This window comes from Hypanus sabinus, chromosome 19 (genome assembly GCF_030144855.1).
Source record: "Hypanus sabinus isolate sHypSab1 chromosome 19, sHypSab1.hap1, whole genome shotgun sequence".
Taxonomy (NCBI): domain Eukaryota; kingdom Metazoa; phylum Chordata; class Chondrichthyes; order Myliobatiformes; family Dasyatidae; genus Hypanus; species Hypanus sabinus.
The window spans coordinates 66,573,114-66,597,201 of NC_082724.1; the positions used below are offsets into that span (position 1 = coordinate 66,573,114).

At 41.3% G+C, this 24,088-nt stretch overlaps 1 protein-coding gene across 8 annotated transcripts in view; it reads right to left on the reverse strand.

Moving 5' to 3' along the window:
* The window catches only part of LOC132378006 (caM kinase-like vesicle-associated protein), a 212,848-nt gene that overhangs the window by 112,027 nt on the left and 76,733 nt on the right, over positions 1-24,088 (reverse strand). For 5 of the 8 annotated variants that reach the window (XM_059944596.1, XM_059944595.1, XM_059944594.1 and 2 more), the window contains 2 exons: positions 9,190-9,303; positions 3,205-3,336 (listed from right to left, as the gene is read on the reverse strand). In XM_059944596.1, coding sequence (XP_059800579.1) covers positions 3,205-3,336; positions 9,190-9,284 — 227 coding nt within the window. In that variant the 5' untranslated portion in view covers positions 9,285-9,303. The remainder of the gene's footprint in view (positions 1-3,204; positions 3,337-9,189; positions 9,304-24,088) is intronic. The other 3 variants (XM_059944602.1, XM_059944599.1, XM_059944601.1) reach the window with 1 other exon arrangement.

The following is a 24,088-nucleotide window of genomic DNA, read 5'->3' on the forward strand; positions in this document are numbered from 1 at the left end:
GAGTGCAGAGACGATTTACTAGGATGTTACCTGGGTTTCAGCACTTGAGTTACAGAGAAAGGTTGAACAAGTTAGGTCTCTATTCATTGGAGCGTAGAAGGTTGAGGGGGAATTTGATTGAGGTATTTAAAATTTTGAGAGGGATAGATAGAGTTGACATGAATAGGCTGTTTCCATTGAGAGTAGGGGAGATTCAAATGAGAGGACATGATTTGAGAGTTAGGGGGCAGAAGTTTAAGGGAAACATGAGGGGGTATTTCTTTACTTAGAGAGTGATAGCTGTGTGGAATGAGCTTCCTGTAGAAGTAGTAGAGGCCAGTTCAGTTGTGTCATTTAAGGTAAAATTGGATAGGTGTATGGACAGGAAAGGAGTGGAGGGTTATGGGCTGAGTGCGGGTAGGTGGGACAAGGTGAGATTAAGAGTTCAGCACGTACTAGGAGGGCCGAGATGGCCTGTTTCTATGCTGTGATTGTTATATGGTTGTATGGTTAGTAACAATCCATTAAGATGGCGTAGTACCTGAATTAACCTTGATGGTAAGTTATTACTTATACAACATAGTCTTCATAATATTCAATCGGTTTCATCCCAAGCTCCAAGGAGTCTTGGTACTTAAGTAAAATATGCACCACAATATTATTTAATATTCATTCAAGGTATTGAGAAAAAAATAATGGAAATGGCACCAGATGATTGGACCTGCCATTGCAAATCCACATGGCCTAGAAATTCATCCTGGAATTCGCCCTTGAGGTGCTTTATACTCTAACCTCTTAAAGTCTTACTAATGAGTTCAGTGCTTGAGATAGAAGATGCACACTGACGCTATTATTTAGCCCAGTAATGATGTCAAGTCTCAGGATTTACATAGCATGTTTAACTTGGCTTACGAATGTGGTATCAGACACAAATTAACACCAGTTCAGAGATGGAGACAACTAGAAAGGTTAACTTTGAATAAGTGAATCAAAGAAGGAGAGATGGTCTGAAACATAAACGGTTCAAAGGAGGGGGTTCTAAAGCTTTAGTCTGGATGTCTGAAGGCAATAGAGGACTATTAGAGGACAGAAAAGGTCACAAGAGTAGTGCACAAGAGCCTGGAAGTGGCAGAATGCAGAATGTTCAGAGGTTTGTAGGACCAGAGAACGCTGCAAAGAACTAGCTTGGGGTGAGGGGTCAGTTGTGTGTTGATAATAAGGTTTGCATGCAAATTGACAATTGGTGTACTTATTCATGAAGTTTTATTTAAACACAGTCTTTAGTAGGCGGAGCTTAGGAGGGATAATGGCGCCTAATGGCGACTCCTTTGCTTGCATCTTTGGAAACGGCTCTATTTCCATCTTTGATACCTCCACTTTTCCCTTTCAGGGTTCTTTTAAAGACCCTGACCTGGAGTTACATGCTGACTATGGTTCTTTGTGGGAATGGGACCCACTCTCGGGGTTTCACAACTGGCCATTGTTTAGCACGCCAAGGGCTCAGCCTAAGAACTCCACTTGCCTTTGAAGGCTCGGGATCCTGTGGCTCTGGAGATGGGGGGATTGGAGGTTGGTGCCTCTGCAGGAGATTGGTATGTTGTTGGATCTGAGATCTTTGGGCACAGAGCTCGGAGAAAGTGATGCAATGGACTTTTAACATCGCAAACCAGTGAGTTGTTTGTTATGTCTCCCTTCTCGCTGTGAAATGGAGACATCTCTTTCTCCCTTATTAGAGAGGGAGAGAGAAAGAGCCTGTGGTATGTTGAATGCCAGGTGAACAATGTAGTTTTTGGGGTACTACAAATCTGAATCTTTGCTATTTCCTTGCTCACGCTTGAGTGCTTGGTGGCGGGTGCTGATGCTTTATTTGCTGGTGGGGGGAGGGGGTTTATTGCTTGCTGCCGCTTATGCACAGGAGGGAGAGGAGCTGTGGGGGGGGAACTTTGTGGTTCTATCATTTAACTGTCATCCATTCTTTTGGGGCACTCCTCTGTTTTCGTGGATGGTTGCAGAGAAAAAGCATTTCAGGATGTATATTGTATACATTTCTCTGACTTTAAATATACCTTTGAAACCTTTGAGTATTAGCTAGTGATGGTGGTAAAAGAAAAAGAAATTGAAAAGAGGTGGGGTTCCAAGCCCTTATCTTGTTTCCTTGTTCCTATGAATAGTGATATTACCTTCTCTAAGGTTAAATATTGTTGGCCTTACACATGGATTTGGCAGTGGATGGCAAGAACTGAATTGGAACACTACAACACAGCTGAATATTTCAAATTGTTGGTTGTGAACATCATCAATACCCTGTCCTGGTCAACCGCAGAGACACCATGGCAAAGAAAGCACACCAGCACATGTACTTCCTCAGGAACCTGAAGAAATATGCAAGTCCCTTTTGTCCCCTCCAATGTTTATACATGCAGTATAGAAAACATCCTATCCAAATACATCACAGCTTGCCATGTCCAAGTGCTCAAGAAAATTTTGAGAGCTGTGGCACCAGTTTAGCCCATCACAGTAATCAGCCTGCCCACAATGGACACTGTCTACACTTCTTGCTACCTCGGTAAAGTAGCCAATATAATCAAAGACCCTACCTACTGCAGACATTTTCTCTTCTTCTCCCCTTTAACTGGGCAGAAAATATAAAAGCTTGAAACCCATACCACCAGGCTTAAGGACAGCTTCTACCCTATTGTAATAAGACCATTGAATGGTTCCCTGGTGCAATAAGATGGATTCTTGACTTAAGAACATACCAGGGGACCATTCAAGAGTTGTATGGTTTTAGAGAAACTGTAATAGAGGCAGACAGACATATGACCTTTCACCTTATTGTGCTTTGACTGCACTCTCTTTGTAACTGTGAGCCCTTATTCTGTAGTCTGTTATTGTTTTATCTTGTACAAACTTAATATACTGTTGTAATGACACTATCTGTATGGATGGCATGCAAAACTAAGTTGGTGCATGTGACAATAGTAAACCAATCTACCAAGTTTTATTCTTTCATATTGTAGCTAAAAAGAGCATGGTCTTTGCTTTTTAAGCCTATTCAACATTCATTCTGAACTACAAAGAAAAGAATGTAATGTTGGCTCTTCTTATACTGGGCTCAATATTAGGCAAGCAAGTTCAAATGGATATTGCATATATCTTAAATATTGTATGATGGTGAGGGATTAACTCCACAAAGGAGGTGATGACACAATTGTAGGGACTTACATGTTCAAAATCATGATTTCATTTTTAGCCGCCTTTCTAACTTTTCTTCCATCTTTCTTTAAAAACTTCTTGCAGGTGTACATTTTCCCTGTAGACTTCTCTTTTGCCCGTAATATTTCGCAGAACTCCTCCCTGTTTTAAAGAGAGAGAGAGAGAGAGAGAGAGAGAGAGAGAGAAATAAAGTGAGAAACCATATTATTTCAGCAGTTAATTTCTGGGTTTCTCTAAATAATTCAGCTTCATAAAATCAATGCTGCCAGAACAATGCATTCATCAGAATTTATAAGCAACCTGTGTGTGGGTCTTGGTGAAAACTTATGAAACTTGTTGAAGTGGTAAATGTTGAGGAACTTGTAATTGACTTTGAGCCACAATGTCATAGAGCAATACGCATGGAAATGGGCCCTTTGGCCCAACTCATCCATGCTAACCATCTAAGCTTGTCCGTTTATACATATCAGGCTCATATGCCTCTCAACATTTTCTATCCATGTATTGAACCAAATGTCTTTTAAATTGGGTGATTGCACCACTTTAACACCCACCGCTCTGTGTGAAGAATTTGGTACTCAATCCTTCTAAAATTTTTCCTCTCTCACCTTAATCTTATGTTCTCTAATTTTTGATTCCCTCGCTTGGAAATCCAAGATGGCGGCGTGACGCAGCTTGCAGCGGCCACTCTGGAGCTGATTATCTGTTATTTGTGAAGTGGGGTGCTGTGCGCAATCATAATCGATTGAAAATGGACGTGGGAGCAGGGAGGAACATCGGGAACTTCTCCAGGAAGACCTTCTTCATTGCTGCTGCTGCTGTGAGGTCCGGGACTCTGCTGGGAAGAACAGGCCCCCAGTCCTCGGGGTCGTGTTGCCGCTGGCCATTGGCGGGGCCGTCTTAATAAGCTCGGCAGAGGATGGTGCTCGGAGAAGCTGTGCCGGAGGGGGTGGTCGTCGGCTCAGAGGTTCGATGGACTCCGAGTCCACTGCGGTCAGGTTGCTTTTGGTGTGTGCTGCGTCTGCGAGGCTGGTTTCGACGGAGCTTTTGTTGTGTGCTGCATCAGCGAGGCTGAGTCGGGTGGCGCCTTGGAAGTCCATAGTGGGGGTATTCCCTTCTGCCGCCGCCTTGGGATGGCGAGTCTCTCAGGACCCTGGGGACTTGTGGAAACTGTGTGGTGATTTCTTTTGAACTTATAGTCCTTTAACATCTTTGGACTATTTTTACTGTGCCCACGGTCTGTTTTTTATTGTAACTATATGTTGTAATTATGTGGTTTTGTGCAGGTCTTGTAGCTTTAGTTTTTGGTCTTGTTTTTGTCTGGTGGATGTGGAGCTCCTTTCCGGGGAATGTGCTAAGGCGATAGCGCGATATTAATACACAGCAGCCTCTCCGGACTCTTGATTGGGGATTGCCAAACATTATGTGGATTTTCTGGTGTATTCTGTTTTGTCATTTGCTTTTGTGATATCATTCTAGGGGAACGTTGTCTCATTTTTTAACTGCATTGCATTTGTGGCTTATAAATGACAATAAACTGAATCTTGTGAAAAACTGTATGCATTCCATCGATGCCCAACATGATTTTATACACATGAATTAGAATCAAAATCAGGTTGAATACCCTTAACTCTGAACTGATTCCATGGCCTATGGAATCACTTACCAGAACTCTACAACTCATGTTCTCATATTATTTATTTATTTGATATTCATTTTATTTTCCACATTGGTTACTTGTCAGTCTTTCCATGCATAGTTTTTCATTGATTCGGTTGGATTTCTTTGTTCTACTGTGAATGCCTGCTGGAAAACTAATCTCAGGTTTGTATATGGTGACATATACATACTTTGATAATAAATTTACATAGAACTGTGATTCCCACTATCTGAACATGAATTGATGGAAGCCTTGACCGAGTGCTATCTCCATTACTGTTATCTGTTGTGGTACAATGGCCTTGAAGCTCCTTCTCCACTCATGCTCTATACTGTCATGAATTAGCCTCCGTCTCAGAAGTTCATGAGACAGACTACTGCAGAACTTGCTCATTCACAAGTCAGGAGTTAAGGGTCAGGTCTATGACACCTAACAAAATGCTTCAATTTCCATTTCAGATCCCCGATATTTGTGGATTTCTTTTTCTTTTTACTTTATTTAGATATAGTGTGGAATAGGCCCTTCCAGCCCTTCGAGCCGTGCGGCCCAGCAACCCCTGACAACCCCAATTTAACCCTAGCCTAATCATGGGACAATTTGCAATGACCAATTAACCATTAAATCAGTGTGTCTGGACTGTTGGAGGAAACTGGAGCACCTGGAGAAAACTAACAATTCTACAGGTTGTATGTGCTCTTTACAGAGGACCCTGGGATTAAAACTCTGAATTATGGCACCCTGAGCTATCAAAGCATTGTGCTAATTGCTACACTACCGTGGCACTCAAAAAGCTAAATTGGGATAGGGAGTAATGAGATGCCAAGTGAAATTCTACTCTTCTCCAGTCTGAATTTCAAGCAGATTTCCTCAGGTTATCTTTCTTTACAAAGGATAAAGAAGACAATAGGTAGCCTATAAAAGTCAATTGTTGAGTAACATTAGAAATTTTACTAATCAGCGAGTTCAGTGGAATTTCCAAAATGGTTCTGAATTTAAATTTAGATTTGCATTGTACGTAGCAATTGGAATTTCCATTAACCTTTGCTTTTCAGAGATGCATATTTATGCAGGTAATATTTCCATTTTCAAAATCAGTGGGTTAGAAAATCCATACTGGAACAAGAAATCTAACAACTGGAGCCTGCATTCCTTTGCTGCATCTTTTTTTTATACAGATTGAAAAAGGATTAATTTTTAAGAACAAAAAGCCATTGATTTGGAATTCATCATTCCAGTCAGTCAGGAGTTGACAATTCTTTCTTGGAATCAATGTAGCTATTTCTGACAGAGGCACCTCAACAGCCCTCTCTATTAAATTACTTCACAGTACTTTTGCCATTGAGAGCAAAACTTAGTTTCTGAAACTTCTTATTCCTTCCAATTTTTGATTGGAAGCTTTCATCATAATAAAAACTGTATGAATTTAGTGAGGGATCTTTCTGATTTATTAAAAACATTTTAATGGGATCACTTTTTCCACAGGTAATAACTTTTTTCTTTTATAATTAATATCCTTCATACTAGAATCTTGCTGATTGCTGCTGTGATCTCTATGGGGGCAATAATTTTGCTTCTATGATCACACAACTGAAACTTCATTAAATAGTCTACAGCAATAGTTCAGCCCCTTATCCATCTTTTTTCTTACACAGTCTTAAGTCCTAACTTTATGCTGGAAATACTCAGTAGACAAATTGATTTAATAGAAACATAGAAAACCTACAGCACAATACAGGCCCTTTGACCCACAATATGTCAGGCTGATCATTTTTGCCATTCTAACTAGAAGAAATATAAATAAACAGTTTAAGATACGGAGAAGGGAGAAGGGTGGAGTGAAGAATGAGAACATCTGTGATAGGGCAAGGATCAAGGGAGACAGTGTCATGAAGTGAATCTGGCTGAACATGCTGCTTGTTCAAAGCAAGATATTTCTGGGACAAATAGACATAGAGGGGTTCTCTATGTGCTATGACTGCCAGAGGACGTGGTCGAGGCATGTACATTAACAATACTTAAAAGACACTTGGCTAGATACATAGATAGAGTTGGAAAAGGCTGCAGAAGATTATAAACTCAGCTAGCACCATCATGGGTACAAGTCTCCTCAGCTTCAAAAGGTAGGTGATGCCTCAAAAAGGTGGCATTCATCATTAAGGACCTTTCATCGCTTAAGACATGCTCTCTTGTCTACCATCAGGAGATACAGACTCAAACTCAGTGTTTTAGAAAAGGCTTCCTCACCTTTGTGTCAGATTTCTGAACGATGAACCAATGAGTATTACTGGGGTAGCTGGGGGGCAGGGACTCCAAACCTAACCTGAGCTGCTTTTAAACAGCCTTATGTGCTGCACCTTGTCAAAGGCCTTCTGAAAATCCAAATAAACAACATCCACTGATTCTCCTTTATTTATCCTGCCTTGTTATTTCCTCAAAGAATTCCAACAGATTTGTCAGACAAGATTTCCCCTTTAGAAAACCATGGTGACTTTGGCCTATTTTATCATGTACCTCCAGGTACCCCAAAACCTCATCCTAATAATGGACTTCAGCATCATCCCAACCACTGAAGTTGGGCAAACTAGACTACAGTTAACTTTCTTCTGCCTCACCCCCTTCTTAAAGAGTGGAGTGACATTTGCAAATTTCTATTCCTCAGGAACAATTCCAGAATGTAGTGATTCTTGAATGCCTCTACGGTCTCTTTAGCTACCCCTTAACATTCCACCTTTCCCCATTAGCTCATGGCCTACATTGTGAGCAACAAATCTTGAATAGTGAAAGGTACAATCATAATCATGGTCTTCATTTTGTATCAGAACAGGCCAGTTGGAAATTAGTTTCTCTCTCTCTCTGCTTGACCTGTTTAATATTTCTGACATTCAGCACAGAAACAGGCCATTCAGCTCAATTGATCCATGTTAACCAAGATTCCCATCTAAGAAAGTCCTATTTTGTCCAGATTCCTAACCCTTTCCTGTTCATGTATCTGTCCAAGTGTGTTTTAAATTTTGTAATGTACCCACCTCAACCACATCTTCTGGCAGCTCATTTCAAATATGGATCACCATCTGGGTGAAAACGTTGTCCTTTGGGTTCCTATTAGATCTCTTACCTTTAAATCACTCTAGTTCTTGGTTCCTCGCCCTGGGAAAAAAGATAATGTGCACTGACCCCATTAATTCTGAGGGGCATAATTCAGACAACTTTATGATATCACTGCTTATCCTTCTACAGTCAGAGAATAAAGTCCCAGTCTGTTTAATCTCTCTCCATAACTCAGTCTTTTAGCAACATCCTTGTAAATGTCCTCTGCACTCTCTCTAGCTTAACGACACCATACTATTCTCTTTTACTTCATATTTCTATTGACTGTGTCTCTTACAGATTGTATTTCCCTCTGCTCAGTTCCAATTCATCTCCCTTGATTTATTCATCCTCCACTCAGAACAGCTACGTATAACATATCTTCCACACTCATTCATCCGGCACCACTACTTGTGTCACTTAAACTCTCTCGGTCTCCACCCATTGCAGAAATCTCTCTCTCTCTGTTCTCTCCCCATCTGAAATATAAATGCTGTTTCATCCACCAGCAACATTGCCCGACCTCCTGAGCAATTTGTACACCTTCTGTTTTAGCCTGTTTGTAGCTCTTTTATGCTTTTCAATATCTCACTTGTTTTTTTCACTGTTCAATGAAGCAAATCATCTTTTTATGTCTGCATGCCTTAATATGTTTCTTCACCATTAATAGCTGCAGAAGCAGTAATTGTCTAAAACAAGCCCTTTATAATTGGTAGACAAAAAGGACTTTCACTTCATTGACTGGATTTAACCGAACAGGCCAGGAGTGAAGGGACATATTCTATATTCACCACGTCTTGTTCAATTATCAGTGTTACATCCTAATAAAACCACATTACATCTTAATAAAACTCTGCTACCAAATATCATTCACGTTCACCTACCTCTGAGCTCCAACAGCCAAGCTTTGTAACATGCAATGATTACACTGATTTCTGTATATTAATTAAACCCAGGGCATTAGAGTTTGGAGTTCAATTCCCACATCATCTGTAAGCAGTCTGTACATCCTTCCTGTGAAATGTGTGTGTGTGTTTCCTCCGGGTGCTACAGTTTACTCCCACAGTCCAGAGCCTAGTAGGTTAATTGGTTTTTGTAAATTGTTCTGTGAATAGGTTAGGGTTAAATCGGAGGTTGCTGGGGCTGCGCAGCGCCAGGGGCCTTTTCCATGCTGTACTTCTAAATAACATAATTTAATTAAAGTGGACCTAATATTTATAACCTCATTGAGAAAAGTGTGTACTTACGTCTTGACTGTCTGTCCCAAATCATATTTGTCTGTTACATCTGAAGGGTTGTTATAATCCTTTTTGTCACCAAGGGTTATGCAGCCAAAGGGCATCGCTGATGTTTGCCTTTGCCTGTGTGGGAAGCAAAACAAAGACATTTGGTTAAAAAGTGTAGTCCTACCAAGGTCCATGTAGATGTAGGGTGGCACTTCAGATTCATCATCTAGAGAAAAGCATCGAGGCCATGCCAGCCCAGGTCTTTGCTTGGTGGATCAAGCAGCCCAGAGCTGGAATGTGGCATCCAGCATCTTGGAGAGCAGTTGGGTCAGGGAGATTTCCTACTGCTGTGGTGTCCTACTACAATGTTTGTACATTTGTAATACTGTGATATTTATTTAGAGATATAGTATAGTAACAGGCCCTTCTGGCCCAAATAGCCTGAGCCACCCAATGAACTTACTAGCCCATATGTTGCTGGAATGAGGGAGGAAAGAGAGGAATCCTACATGATCTTGGGGAGAACGTACAAACTCCTTACAGACAGCGGTGGAATTCAACCGGGGAGAATACATGAACTCCTTACAGACAGCGGTGGAATTGAACCGGGGAGAATGTACAAACTCCTTACAGACAGCAGTGGAATTGAACAAGGGAGAATGTACGAACTCCTTACAGACTGCAGTGGAATTGAACAAGGGAGAATGTACGAACTCCTTACAGACTGCAGTGGAATTGAACAAGGGAGAATGTACGAACTCCTTACAGACAGTGGTGGAATTGAACAAGGGAGAATGTACGAACTCCTTACAGACAGCAGTGGAATTGAACAAGGGAGAATGTACGAACTCCTTACAGACAGTGGTGGAATTGAACAAGGGAGAATGTATGAACTCCTTACAGACAGCAGTGGAATTGGACCGGGGAGAATACATGAACTCCTTACAGACAGCGGTGGAATTGAACCGGGGAGAATGTACGAACTCCTTACAGACAGCAGTGGAATTGAACAAGGGAGAATGTACGAACTCCTTACAGACAGTGGTGGAATTGAACAAGGGAGAATGTATGAACTCCTTACAGACAGCAGTGGAATTGGACCGGGGAGAATACATGAACTCCTTACAGACAGCGGTGGAATTGAACCGGGGAGAATGTACAAACTCCTTACAGACAGCAGTGGAATTGAACAAGGGAGAATGTACGAACTCCTTACAGACTGCAGTGGAATTGAACAAGGGAGAATGTACGAACTCCTTATAGATGACAGTGGAATTGAACCGGGGAGAAGGTACTAACTCCTTACAGACAGCGGTGGAATTGAACCCAGGTTGCTGATGTTGTAAAGTGTGTTCTAATATTAGAAAATATAATGTGTTTTCTAATATTAGAAATATTTTCTAATATAGGTGCCCAGTTTCATGGCTTGCAGAATTGAATCAGAATGAAAATCTCCAGCTTTTTGGCAAAAATACCAAGGAACCCAATTTGCTGACGCAGTGATGTCAAGTGACAATGGATGATTTGATGCCACAGTGTATTGCAGCCTGAATATGGCACTGCTCAGTCCCACTGAGCACTCTCAGTGCTGGTGTTAGCTGGGGGATGGGGACTCCAAACCTAACCTGAGCTGCTTTTGATCCTCTGCATCCTCCCATTTTCCAGCCAACAATGCTAATCATGTTTCTGCTCGTATCTTAGGCTGGCCTCCAGCTCGACCACCTACAGCCAATCACAACTCTACCTAACACCTCATCTCTTATAAGAACAGTTACATTTTGGGGACAAGATTTTTTTACACTAGAGAGTAGTAGGTATACCTGAAATTGGTGAAATGGTGAAAGCAGATACAACAGTATCTGCATTAAGAGGCTGTTAGATAGGCACATGACCATCCAGAGAATGGAGGGATATGGATTGTGTACAGCAAGATGTGAAATAGATTAATTCTACATTATGCTGTGCACGGGTATGATGGGTTGAATGCTCTATGTTCTATGCTGCTCCACTCTGTGCCTCTAAGTAGGGAAATGGAATTGATGGGATTGCTTTTAGAGCTGACACAGACTTGAAGGGCCAGTTGGCATCCCTCTCTGTTGTAAGACAATATAAGAAAAACTTGAGAATATTACCAAAAGTAAATGACTCCCTGAACCAGCTTATTTGTTAGCTTGAATATAACATAAGAATGTGGCTTCTATCGATGCCTACATCCTTAATCCAGTCAAATACTCCAGAGAAGAATAAAAGAAGATTTACAGATTTGTGCAGTGTCACCCATTACCTAATAATGAAAATCTAAATCATGCTTGTGACAGAAAGATTGCCACTCACAAAGCCAGTACACGACAAGGTTATATTCATTCTGCAGAACAAGACAACCCACAATTGATTGCTTGTAAAATGGGCAACATCAAATTGAGCTATGATTGTGAGCTGAATAGAGCATTCTCCACTTTTAGTTTTGCCTGGTCAGCAAATGGGTGCTGAAAGAGGCATTGCTCGGATGAAAAGTGTCAGGCCAGGCTTCACTAAATGTCCACTTCTACTGCGCTGACTTTCCTCACACAGTATTTCAGACTGGTCACCATCTCCTTCAGGAGAACTTCAAGTTTCAAGATTGTTTCAAGTAATTTCCTGTACACAAATGTAAGGAAAATGAAATAATTGTTACTCTAGATCCAGAACAGCGCAAAAAAAAACCACACAAAGGATAAAGAGCACAATAATAATACTAAAGCACAGAATATATATAAATACATAAGATATTTTAAATCCATAGATTGAATATGTCCATAAAGTGATGCTAGACTGTACATAAGGTGAGGCCCTCTGTTGGTTAGGGTCGACCATGGATATTGCATCCCGGCTGTCTACATGATATGCAAGCCAGTGCAGTACAATATGGAGAGCAAGCTGCTACCCATGCTCAGGCCTTCCTCCCACACATCTGATGAATCCAAAGGAACAGCAAAGTTCGGCACCAGCAGTATCACAGGAGTTGCCAGTCAGTGCTCAATTCAACGGCCTTAGGGACTCCAACTCTGGACTTTTCCTCAGCGCTTACTTCCAAAGACTTCCCCATGAGTGAAGATTGCCCCAAGGAGATTTGAAATCAGAGTTTTCCTTCTCTCAGATGAGCTACCAACCATGGCTGATGAGCCCCATCTATCCAAAGCAACTGGTTTTAAGACATCAGTAACCTGTCTTTTCCCCTTCTGTCAGTAGAAACATTTCCACTGGGTTTAGTAACTAAGGCACACATGCAGGCCAGGAGGAGGACTTGGTTGTCAGAGACTATTTGAGGCACATGTCATTGGGAGCATTTATTAGGTCGTGCGAGCTTTTGACAGCCTTAAGGACCCATAAGGTGGCTGACAGGAAATAATAGTGTAGTGGTGGAATTAGCAGGCGGAGATGCTGCTCAGTCTTTCTGCTTGGGGAATGTAACTGTTTTTGAGTCTGGTGGTCCTGATGTGGATGCTATATAGTCTTCTCTGTGATGCTAATGGGGCAAGCAGTCTTTGAACAGGGTGGATGGGATCCTTCTTCTCTTGTCTTGTCCATACAGCCCCAACTGCTGTATAAACGTACAGGAGCAGTGTGTGGTTAAGTGCCTTGCTCAAGGACACACACGCTTCCTTGGCTGAGGCCTGAACTAGTGACCTTCAGATCGCTAGCCTAAGCCTTAACCACTTGGCCTTGTGCCAATGATTTTACTAGCCCTTTACTGGCACTTTTCTGAATATATATACTTGATGGTAGGTAGGTTGGTGCCAGAGATGCATTAGCAGTTTTAACTATGTGTCATAAAGCCTCTTGTATAGAGGTATACAAAATTACAGTGGATGGATCGGATGTTGGCAGGTCTTTTCACCATAGGTTGGGTGGGATGAGAACTAGAGGTCATAGGTTTATGGTTCCTCAGTTGGTCTGCCCTGCCAAAAGAATGTATAGTCCTTCTCCCGCAGCACGCCGTCTGCAGCAAGCCTGGTCTCTTGCAGTGCTGCTATGTCGATGTCCAGCCTCCTCAGCTCAGAGTCAATGATTGCTGTTTTCCTGCTGTCGCTGATCTGCTGCAGGTCATCTGAGAGGCCAGGGCACATGGTCCTAATGTTTCTGGTGGCCCGTTGCATGACTGGTGGTTTCTTCTTTCTTCTCTGTAGTTTGCCTGGTGCAGTGATAGCTGTCTGCTTTTCGATGCAATTCTAAGCTCCAACCACCCATTGAAGCAGGCAGACAGTGGCGGATCAGCACCCAATTGTCCGGGAGCTGCCCGGATTGAGCTGGGTGGTAGCTGATCAGAGATGCAATGACCTCTCCCACCGTCGGAGGCAACCCCTTAGCACCATACCTTATGCCAGTCAGGTTGGACTTATAACTCGTAACTGCTGCCTCCTGTGTTGGTTTTGCTGCTTTGCAGCAGCACTGGAGTGACCTCTCTGGGCACAGACCTAGGCGATGAATATGGAGATCCTGGGCTGCCCAGACATTGAGATCCCCCTCTCGGCCTCGCGGATGTGGTCCAAAGGAATGCAAAGCAGTACATTTGGCATCAGCTTGGCTGCAAGAGCTGCTGGGAGGTAATGTGATACGTCATCCAACCGCCTTAGGGGCTCCACTCCGGATTTGTGTCGGGTTTATTCCTTAGCCTTCACTTCTCCCGAAGATATCCACAAAGCAGTGGGATCCATATTACTGGATAGGGGCCCATACTGGGTACTGTCGGCTGGAGCCAGCTGAGCCTGGGACTCGTGTAAGGCAGGGTCGTCACACCATGTAGTAGTGACGTTTGGAGCCACTACCCACTACCCACAGATTCAGGGTGAAAGGTGAAATATTTAAGGGGAACTAAGGGGGAACTATTTCACTAAGACTTTGGTGCAAGTGTGGAACAAGCTGCCACTGAAAGCGGTAGATGTAGGTTCAATTACACCACTTAAAAGAAATCTGGATGGGTACATAGATTAGAGGGCAGTGGAGAGGAAGTTCAATGAGATTAGGCAGAAAAGCAGGTTGGCACAGAATCAATGAAGGGGCTTTTCTCTGTGCTGCAGTGCTCTGAGACTGTGACTAAATAGTTTGCATTGACAGGAGGGGTGTTAACCACAGGACACATGATGAAGAGCAACACACACAAAATGTTGGAGGAGCTCAACAAGTCAGACAGCATCTATGGAGGGAACGTTTGTAATTCTAAGGACAGAGAGAATGAAAAGTCCTTTGTGAAATTTTATGATTTGGTCGAATCTGCCTGAAAAGTTGGTAGATGATGGTGCAATCTCATAAAGAAACTGAACTTCCAAAAGAAAATGTTTGCATTATGGTGTGAAAGATCAGGGGGTGACACAGCCTTGACAGGGTGAATGGATTGCCTTCAACACTCTACTGGGTGGAATAATGACATAGATAGTGAGCTTCATAGCCCAACCCCTCAAGTTCAATCCTGCCCTCTGCTGCTGTTAGAGCAGAGCTCGCACATATTCCCCCTGACCTTGTGCATTTCTCCCCTGTGCTCTGGTTTCTTACTGGCCACTATAAATTGTCCTTAATTTAGAGGTAAATGATAGAATCTGGGAAGGAGTTGATGGGAATGGGAATAAAATTGGATTTTAATAGGAGAAGTTCCAAGGAACTGGACTCACTTTCAAGGACTCTACAATCCATGTTGTCAGTACTATTTGTTTATTTATCTATCTATCTATCTATCTATCTTTCTATCTATCTATCTATTTATTGTTTTTGAATTTTGTCTTCTTTTGCACATTGTTTGTCGATCTTTGTGTTAGTTTTCCACTGATTCTATTGCATTTATTTCCTCTAGCTGAAAGACTTAAAGGTACATAGTTCACCGGAACCAGATGAACTGCACCAGAGGGTTCTGAAAGAGGTACTGTTAGAGACTGTGGAAGTCTTAGTAATGATCTTTCAAGAATTATTGGATTCTGGCATGGTTCTGGAGGACAGGAAAATTGCAAATGTCACTCCACTCTTTAAGAAAGGTCAGAGGCAGCAGAAAGGAAATTATAGACTAGTTAGCCTGACCTCAGTGATTAGGAAGACGTTGGAGTCAATTGTTAAGTCTGAGGTTATGGAGTACTTGGTGACACAGGACAAGATAGGACAAAGGAAAATTGTGCCTGACAAACCTGTTGGAATTCTTTGAGGAGATTACAATTAGGATGGATAAAGGGGATGCAGTGGATGTCGTATATTTGGATATTTGGAAGGCCTTTGAAAAGATGCCACACATGAAGCTGCTCATCAAGTTAATAGCCCATTACATTACAGGAAAGTTACTAGCATGGTTGGAGCATTGGTAGGAGTGACTAGCAGGGGCCAGTGTTGGGACTGCTTCTTATTATGCTGTACGTCAATGATTTCCATGATAGATTTCCAAGTTTGCAGATGATACTAAGATTGGTGGAGGGATAGGTAGTGTTGAGGAAACAGGTAGGATGGAGAGAAGGACTTAGACAGATTAGGAGAATGGGCAACAAAGTGGCAAATGAAATATAATGTTGGAAAATACATGGTAATGCTTTTTGGTAATAGAAATAAATGTGCAGACTATTTTCTAAACAGGGCGAAAATCCAAAAATCAGAGATGCAAAAGGACTTGGGAATCCTTGTGCAGAACACCCTAAAAGCTAACTTGCATGTGGAGTTGGTGGTAAGGAAGGCAAATGCAATGTTAGCATTCATTTCAAGAGGTCTAGAATACAGGAGTAGAGATGTGATACTGAGGCTTTTTAATGCACTGGTGAGGCCTCACCTTGAGTACTGTGAACAGTTTTGGATTCTTTATCTAAGAAAAGATGTGCTGGCATTGGAGAGGGTTCAGAGGAGGTTCACAAGGATGCTTCCAGGAATGAAAGGGTTTTGAATGTTGAATGACATAATCAGAGTAGATATGGAAAGGATATTTTCCATGATGGGAGAATCTAGGACAAGAGGGCACAGCCTCAGGATAGAGGGATGTCCAATTAAAACAGAGATATGGAGAAATTTCTTTAGCCAAAGGGCGGTGAATTTATGGAATTTGTTACTACAAGCAGCTATGGAGGCCAGGTTGTTGGGTGTATTTAAGGCAGAGATTGATACATTCTTGACTGGTCCAGGGCTACTGCACAGCACCGAAAGAAGCTGCAGAAGATTGTAAATCTAGTCAGCTCCATCTTGGGCACTAGCCTATAGAGTACCCAGGACATCTTTGGGGAGCAGTGTCTCAGAAAGGCAGTGTCCATTATTAAGGACCTCCAGCACCCAGGGCATGCCCTTTTCTCACTGTTACCATCAGGTAGGAGGTACAGAAGCCTGAAGGCACACACTCAGTGATTCAGTAACAGCTTCTTCCCCTCTGCCATCCGATTCCTAAATGGATGTTGAAGCTTTGGACAGTAACTCACTTTTTTTTAATATGCATTATATCTGTTTTTGCATGTTTTTTTAATCTATTCAATATATGTAATTTATTTACTTGTTTATTTATTATTACTATGTTTTATTTTATTTTTTTCTCTGCTAGATTATGTATTACATTGAACTGCCTCTGCTAAGTTAACAAATTTCACGTCACATGCCAATGAAAATAGACCTGATTCTGATTCATAGGTTATGGGAAGAAGGGTGGGGATCGGGGCTGAAGAGGGAAAAGGGAACATCAGTCATGATTGAATGACAGAGCAGATTCAGTGGGTCAAATGGCCTAATTCTGCCCTGATGTCTTATGGTCTTATCGTGTCTACCATGAATGCCTGCAAGTAATGACTCTCAGGATAGTAAATGGTGACATATTTGTACTTAGATAATAAACTTACTTTGAACATTGAACTCTGAAGTGTAAGCAGGTAATTGATAGTCAACGTGGACCAGTTTGCCCAAACAACCTGTCTCCTTGTTGGACTCTACAACTTTATTCCAAACACAGGCAATATTGGAAATGCTCAGCTGGTCAGGCAGCATCTCTAGATGGAGAAATAGGGTGAATAAAGACTCTTCATGAGAACTGGGAAAGAGGGAAGTCCATTTTAAGTTCAGAGAAGGGGGAGAACATTGGACAGGACAAAGGGAATCTCTCTAACAGGGGGAGGCCAGCATTGTCAGAATCAGAATCAAAATCAATTTTATTGTCACTGTCATATATGATGTAAAATTGTTCTGCAGCAGCAGTATAATACAAAGACATAAAATTACTATAAATCACAAAATAAATAAATATTGCAGAAAAATTTAATAATGGGGTAATGTTAATAGCTTCAAAAATTCATGGACAGTTCCAAGAACCCATGAACACTTCATAGTTGATATGAAGTGTTCCTCAGCATTTCATAAGTTCAGCTTCTACCCCTTCTAGATTGCCGTTGCTATCAAATTAGACAAAAGGGTTAGTTACAACAGCCATTTAGTTCACCAGCAGATTCTAGGGAACTATGAAGAAAACCAGAACACGGAAGAAATCCTCCTGATGTGTGAGTGAACTGCATACAGATCATAACCACAGTTGGGATCATACCTGAACCCCTGGAATTGTGAGGCAGCTCTAATTACTGCTGTACCGTTGTACTGCTGTCCTCCTTCTGTGGTTTCTTTGAATTAATAAACAAACCACCACAACTGTCGTTGTGGGATCAATGTGATTTGTTATAGTTAGTATTGCCTTGTAATAAATCTGTTTTGTGTCAAAATGTTACACACACAGAAATGCTGAATACCCAGAAGGAAATCAGAGGAGGTGTTAACAGATAGGGTACAAGGCCTTCTTTTAAACTCCTGAGATAAATGATATAGCCCGCTGCTCCTTGCTGTGCATCATTTTCCATTTTTATGAAGAGTTCTACAACGGGAATTGTGTAACGTTATAAATTATGCATGATGAATCACAATTTCACAGTTTTTATTACATATTAGTAGATAGGCTGTCTTCATACTTTCGGGTTTTGGTTGGTGGATCATGGCAGATACCTTACATCTCATTTCCAAAGCCTTAGTGGATCAGCGAATATTCCCCATAGGACGTTCTTTATCTTATTTTCTGACCTGTCTAAATATATGAAAACTCACAATGAGTATTATTAAAAATTAAAGAAAGAGCTCATACTTATGTAGAATCTACAACAAGCTGAGGTTTAACATGATTGTTATAAAGCCATTGAGATGTCATAGAGTCATATGGCATAGAAACAGACCACTTGGCCCATCCTATCTGTACTGACTGTCAAAGTCCAAGTCAAAGTTGAGTTTATTTTCACATGTGCAAGTACACAAATGCAATGAAAAACTTGCTTGAAGCAACATCATGGGCATGAAAAACAACTTAAACATAAGTTATGCTGTATCTCTTCCAAGAAACAACTAAATTAGACCATAACTGGTAGACCATAAGACACAGGAGCTGAATTATGCCACTCAGCTCATCATGGCTGATTCATTATTCCTCTCAACCCCTTTCTCCTGCCTTCTTCCCAAAACCAAGAAGCTATCAACCTCCGCTTTAAATATACTGAATGACTTAGGTTCCACAGTCATCCATGGCAATGAATTCCAGAGATTCTCTACCCTCTGGCTAAAGAAATTCCTTCTGAATTCTCATCTATATAGATGTCCCTCAAGTCTGAGGCTGTGGCCTTTGGTACTAGACTCAACCACTGTAGTAAATATCTTCTGCATCTCCACTCTTTCTAAGCCAGGGGTCGGCAACCTTTACCACTGAAAGAGCCAATATGGACCCATTTCCCACAGAAAAGAAAACACTGGGAGCCACAAAACCCGTTTGACATTTAAAATGAAATAACACTGCATACAACGGGTTTTTTTTGCCTTTATGCTATGTATAAACAAACTATAATGTGTTGCATTTATGAAATTGATGAACTCCTGCAGAGAAAACGAAATTACATTTCTGCATCCAACAAAAACATTTTGAACTCTGAAAAAAAGATGTTGGGTTGAAGGTTACTCCATAGTTAGCCTACCTTGGATCGGAAAATTAAAAGAAATCGCGCACTGGTGGGTGTCAGACATTGGCAGTGGTGACGTATATTAATAGCGATAAAAAACACGTTGTAGTGGAGTGCTACACGCAGCGCTAAAATAACGACAAAGATAACTTTATTCGAACTAAACAGCCTTGCTTTAAAGCCTCCCTCAACCCGACCCCCGTGGGCGCGGATGCTCCAAAAGACACGTACTCACAAACCCCCGTAGGCTATCTCCCTTAGCCGGAACGGTGGCTAATTGTGAGCCGGTTCGGATGTGCCAGGAAATGGGGTCGCCACAACGTTTTATTTATATTATATAAGATCACCATAATCTTCAAATTTCAAATTACATTTCAAAAACTAACAAACTAACATAAAATACATTTTAATTAAATACTCATAATTTATTTTCCAAAGCCACGGGGAGCCGCAGCACAGAGATGAAAGAGCCGCATGTGGCTCCGGAGCCGCGGGTTGCCGACCCCTGTTCTAAGCCTTTCAATATTCTTCTAAATTCCAGTGAATACAGACCCAGAGCAGTCAAACGGTTCTCGCATGTTAACCCTTTCATTCCCAGAATCATTCTCAGAACCTCCTCTTGATCCTCTTCAATGCCAGCACATCTTTTTTTTTAGATAAGGGGACCAAAACTGCTCACAATACTCCAAGTTCAGTCTGACCAATGCCTTATAAAGGCTCAGTATCACATTCTTGCTCCTATACTCTAGTCCTCTCAAAATAATTGCTCACATTGCATTTACCTTTTTTACCACTGACTTAACCTTTAGGGAATCCTGACAAGGACGCCCAATTCCCTCTGCACCTCAGATTTTTGAATTGACTCACTGTTTAGAAAATAGTTTATGTCTTTATTCCTTCTAGCTAAGTGCATGACCGTATACTTCCCTACACTATATTCCATCTGCCACTTAACCTATTCTCTTAATTTGAAGTCTTTCTGCAGAATCCCTGCTTCATTACTCTTTACATATTTGAAAAAAATTATAGTATCCTCTTTTATATTATTGGCAAACTTATCTTCATATTTCATCTTTTCTCCCTTATCATTTTAGAATACTTCTTCACCTTTGGGATTTATCTATACCTCACCTTCCAAATTTCCCCAAGAAACCCTAGTCATTGCTGTTCTGCTGTCATTGCTGATAGTGTCCCCTTCCAATCAACTTTGGCCAGCTCCTCCCTCATGCTTTTGTAATTCCCTTTACTTCACTGTAATACTGATACACTGGACTTTATCTTCTCCTTTTCAAACAGCAGAGTGAATTCCATTATATTATAATATCTGTCTCCTAATGGTTCCTTTATCTTAAACTCCTTATGCAAATCCAGTTCATTACACAATATCCAATTTAAAATTGCCTTTCCCCTAGTGGGTTCAATCACAAACTGCTGTAAAAAGCTATATTGTACGTATTCTACAAATACCCTCTCTTGGGATCTAGCACCAACTTGATTTTTCCTATTTACCTACATATTGAAATCCCCTATGATTATCGTTACATTGCCCTTAGTACAGCCCTTTTCTATCTCCCTTTGTAATTGATATCCCACATCCTGGCTACTATTTGGAATTTGTATGTGACTTCCATCGGGGTCTTTTTATTCTTGCAATTTCTGAACTCTACCCACATCTTCTGATAGTGATAGGTCTGAGGATGGGGTTGTTGGTTTACAAGCAGAGGCAGTGTGCAGTGAGACTGCCAGGCAGATGACAGGATACAATTGTAGTCAGTAGGCTGAGGTGCAGCATAAAAGGGAGACAAAATCAGAAAGGGCACTGAATAATGCAGGCAATATATGGAATAGAATTGATGGTTTTGTAAGACAGTTACAGATTAGCATGTATGACGTAGTGGGCTTCACTAAATAATGATTGTTAGGACCATAACAAAAAAGGATATAGAAAGGACAGAGGAGGTGGTGTGGCTCTGTTGGTAAAAAATGAAATCCAGACTTTAGAAAGAGGTGACATAGGCTTGGAAGATGTAGAATCCTTGTCAGTAGAATTGAGTAGAATTAAGAAAAAGCAAGGGTAAAAAGACCCTGAAGGGAGTTACATATAGGCATTTGAACAGTAGCCAGGCCTCAAATTATAATGGGAGAAAGAAATGGCAGAATAGAGGGATGTCCATTTAGAATGGAGAGGAGGAGAAATTTCTTTAGCTAGAGTGTTGTGAATCTCAGAAATTTGTTGCCAAAGCTGGCTGTGGAGGCCAGATTATTGGGTGGAGGTTTATAGGTTCTTAATTAGCTAGGGTATGAAGGGATGTGGTGAGAAGGCAGAGGATGAGAAGATGAATTGGATCATCCATGATGAAATGGTGGAGCAGATTTGATGGGCCAAATGGCCTAATTCTGCTCCTCTATCTTATGGTCCTATGATCCTATGCCACCTAATAGGATCAAAGAAAAGCCCATTTTAATACAAAGTTTAGTGAATTTATGAATCAGGTTATTGTTACTGTGTAACAAAATACCACACACAAAAATAAAATAAATGACCAATGGATAGTTCAGGTGAAACAAGAAGTGAGATGCTGGAAGAACTCTGCTGGTCAAGCAACATCTGTGGGAGGAGAAACCAGTCAACATTTTGGATCAGTATCCCTATTTCAGAACTGGGTGGGGGGGAATAGTGTGGAGTGGCTGCAGTTTTCATTTTTGTTTCAGGTTCCCATAACTGTAGCTTAATCTGTTTTCCTTGATAGTTCAGGCAATGGCCAGGGTATGTTGAAAAGTTGATGAAAGGTTTCAACCTGAAATGTGGGCTCTTTATTCCTCTCCATAGATCCTGCCTGACCAGTTGAATTCCTCCAGCATTTTATGTGCATTGTTTCAGGTTTCCAGCATCTGCAGAACCTCTTGTGTTTACGATAAAAATTTGGCTGACTTTCAACTGCCAAGAGATCTTGCTCCTTTTACAAGAACCATAGCTCCAAAACAATATCTCCGAAGCTCCAGCACTCAATCAGTGTAATATTGAGGACTGTTGTATGAAGCACATTATCTGGCTTATTATTACACTCAAACCATGTGGAAAGATATTTTGAAGACCCATTTTAAGGATCTGAGCATAATTAGCAAGGCCTGCATTTTTTGCCAGACCTAACTGGACTTACGTATGCTGTGATAAGCCCCCTATTTGAATTACTGCAGTCCTTATAGTGAAGGGACTCCCACAGTGCTGAAGGGGAGGCTGTTTCAGGATATAGAACCAGTGACATTGAAGTTCTATGTATATGGTTATATGGTATATGGTGTTATATGGTATTTCTAAGCCTGGACGGTGTGCAACTTAGAGCTAAACCTATACACTACAATTTTCATTACCTTAGGATAACCCTAAAGCACTTCACAGTCAATGGAACACTTTTGAAAGTGTGGTTTCCCTTGCACTGTTGGAAATGCAGACCAAGCTTCCATAGACAACAATGTGATCTGTGACTGATAGGACACCAGAATGCTGCTCTTTCTGAAATGGGGAATTTCTTAAATGGGTAGAGGCAGGTTCGATTTTGTCAATAAAAAAAAAATTGGATAGGTATATGGACAGGAAAGGAATGGAGGGTTATGGGCTGAGTGCAGGTAGGTGGGACTAGGTGAGAGTAAGCGTTCAGCATGGACTAGAAGGGCTGAGATGGCCTGTTTCTGTGCTGTAATTGTTATATGGTTATATATTGATGCTTTCCCAGAGTACTGTAGCAGTTAGAACAACACATTTACAGCTTGGGATGTCAGAGTTTGGAATTCTATCCCAGAGCCTTCCATAAGGAGTTTCTATATTACCCCCCCCCCCCCCATGGAATGTTGGGCTCTCAGGTAATCTGGTTTCCCCCCATAGTCGAAAAACATAATAGATAGATGTAAATTGCCCTGTGATTAGGTTAGGGTTAAATGGTGGTTGTCAAGGGTTGCTAGGCCTATCCTGCACTGTATCTCTAAATAAACAAATAAATAATTTTTTTTTCATTACACCACAGACAACATACTGTCTGGAATTGCAACTGATCTGTACGTGACCAAAAAAGACGGCAGAGTGTTGTGGACCCAGCTCAGCATATCACAAAAATATCCTCGATGGACTCTGACTACAAGCATCCAGTATAATCAAAGATCCCATTCATCCTGGATTCTGCACCTCTATCCCATTGGGCAGAAGGTACAAAACCTACCACCAAGCCTAAGGACAGCTTCTACCCTAACGCTATTAGATTCTTGAATGGATCTCTTATAGGATAAGATGGACTCCAGACCTCACAATCTACCTCATTATGATCCTGCACTTTAACGTTTACATGCACTGCACTTTTATATTAGCTTTTTCACTGATTTTGTTTTACCCTATTTTACCTCAATGTACTATGTAATGAATTGGTCTGTATGAACAGTAGACAAGACAAGCTTTTCTCTGTATCTTGCGACACTTACCAATAATAAACCAATGCCAATGCCATTTCAGTCGAATGGAGGATAGCAACTCTCACAGTGTAGCACACTGTATTAAACTATCTGTGTAGATTTTTCACTGAAGTCTGCTGTGGGAGTTGAGCTAGCAACCCTCCTACTCTGAGGTGAGAGAACTTGCATCTACTAGAAATCTCAGCTTTCCATTAATAATCTTTCGAAAACATGGTTCAATTAGTTCTTACCAAATACAATGGCAAAATAGGTGCCATAGTAGCATAGTGGTTAGTGCAATGCTATTTCAGCTCAAAGCGTTGGAGTTCGGAGTTAAATTCCGGCATACCCCATAAGGAGTCTGTGATTAGGCTAGGGTTAAATTAGGGTTTGTTGTGGTGGGGTGCAGTGCTAGGTGGGATGGCTTGAAGAGCAGCATAGAGCTCAAACTCGAGGTGCATTTAAGGATCTGCTGCTGGTGACATATATTTATTTATTTTGAGATACAGCATGGAAAAGGC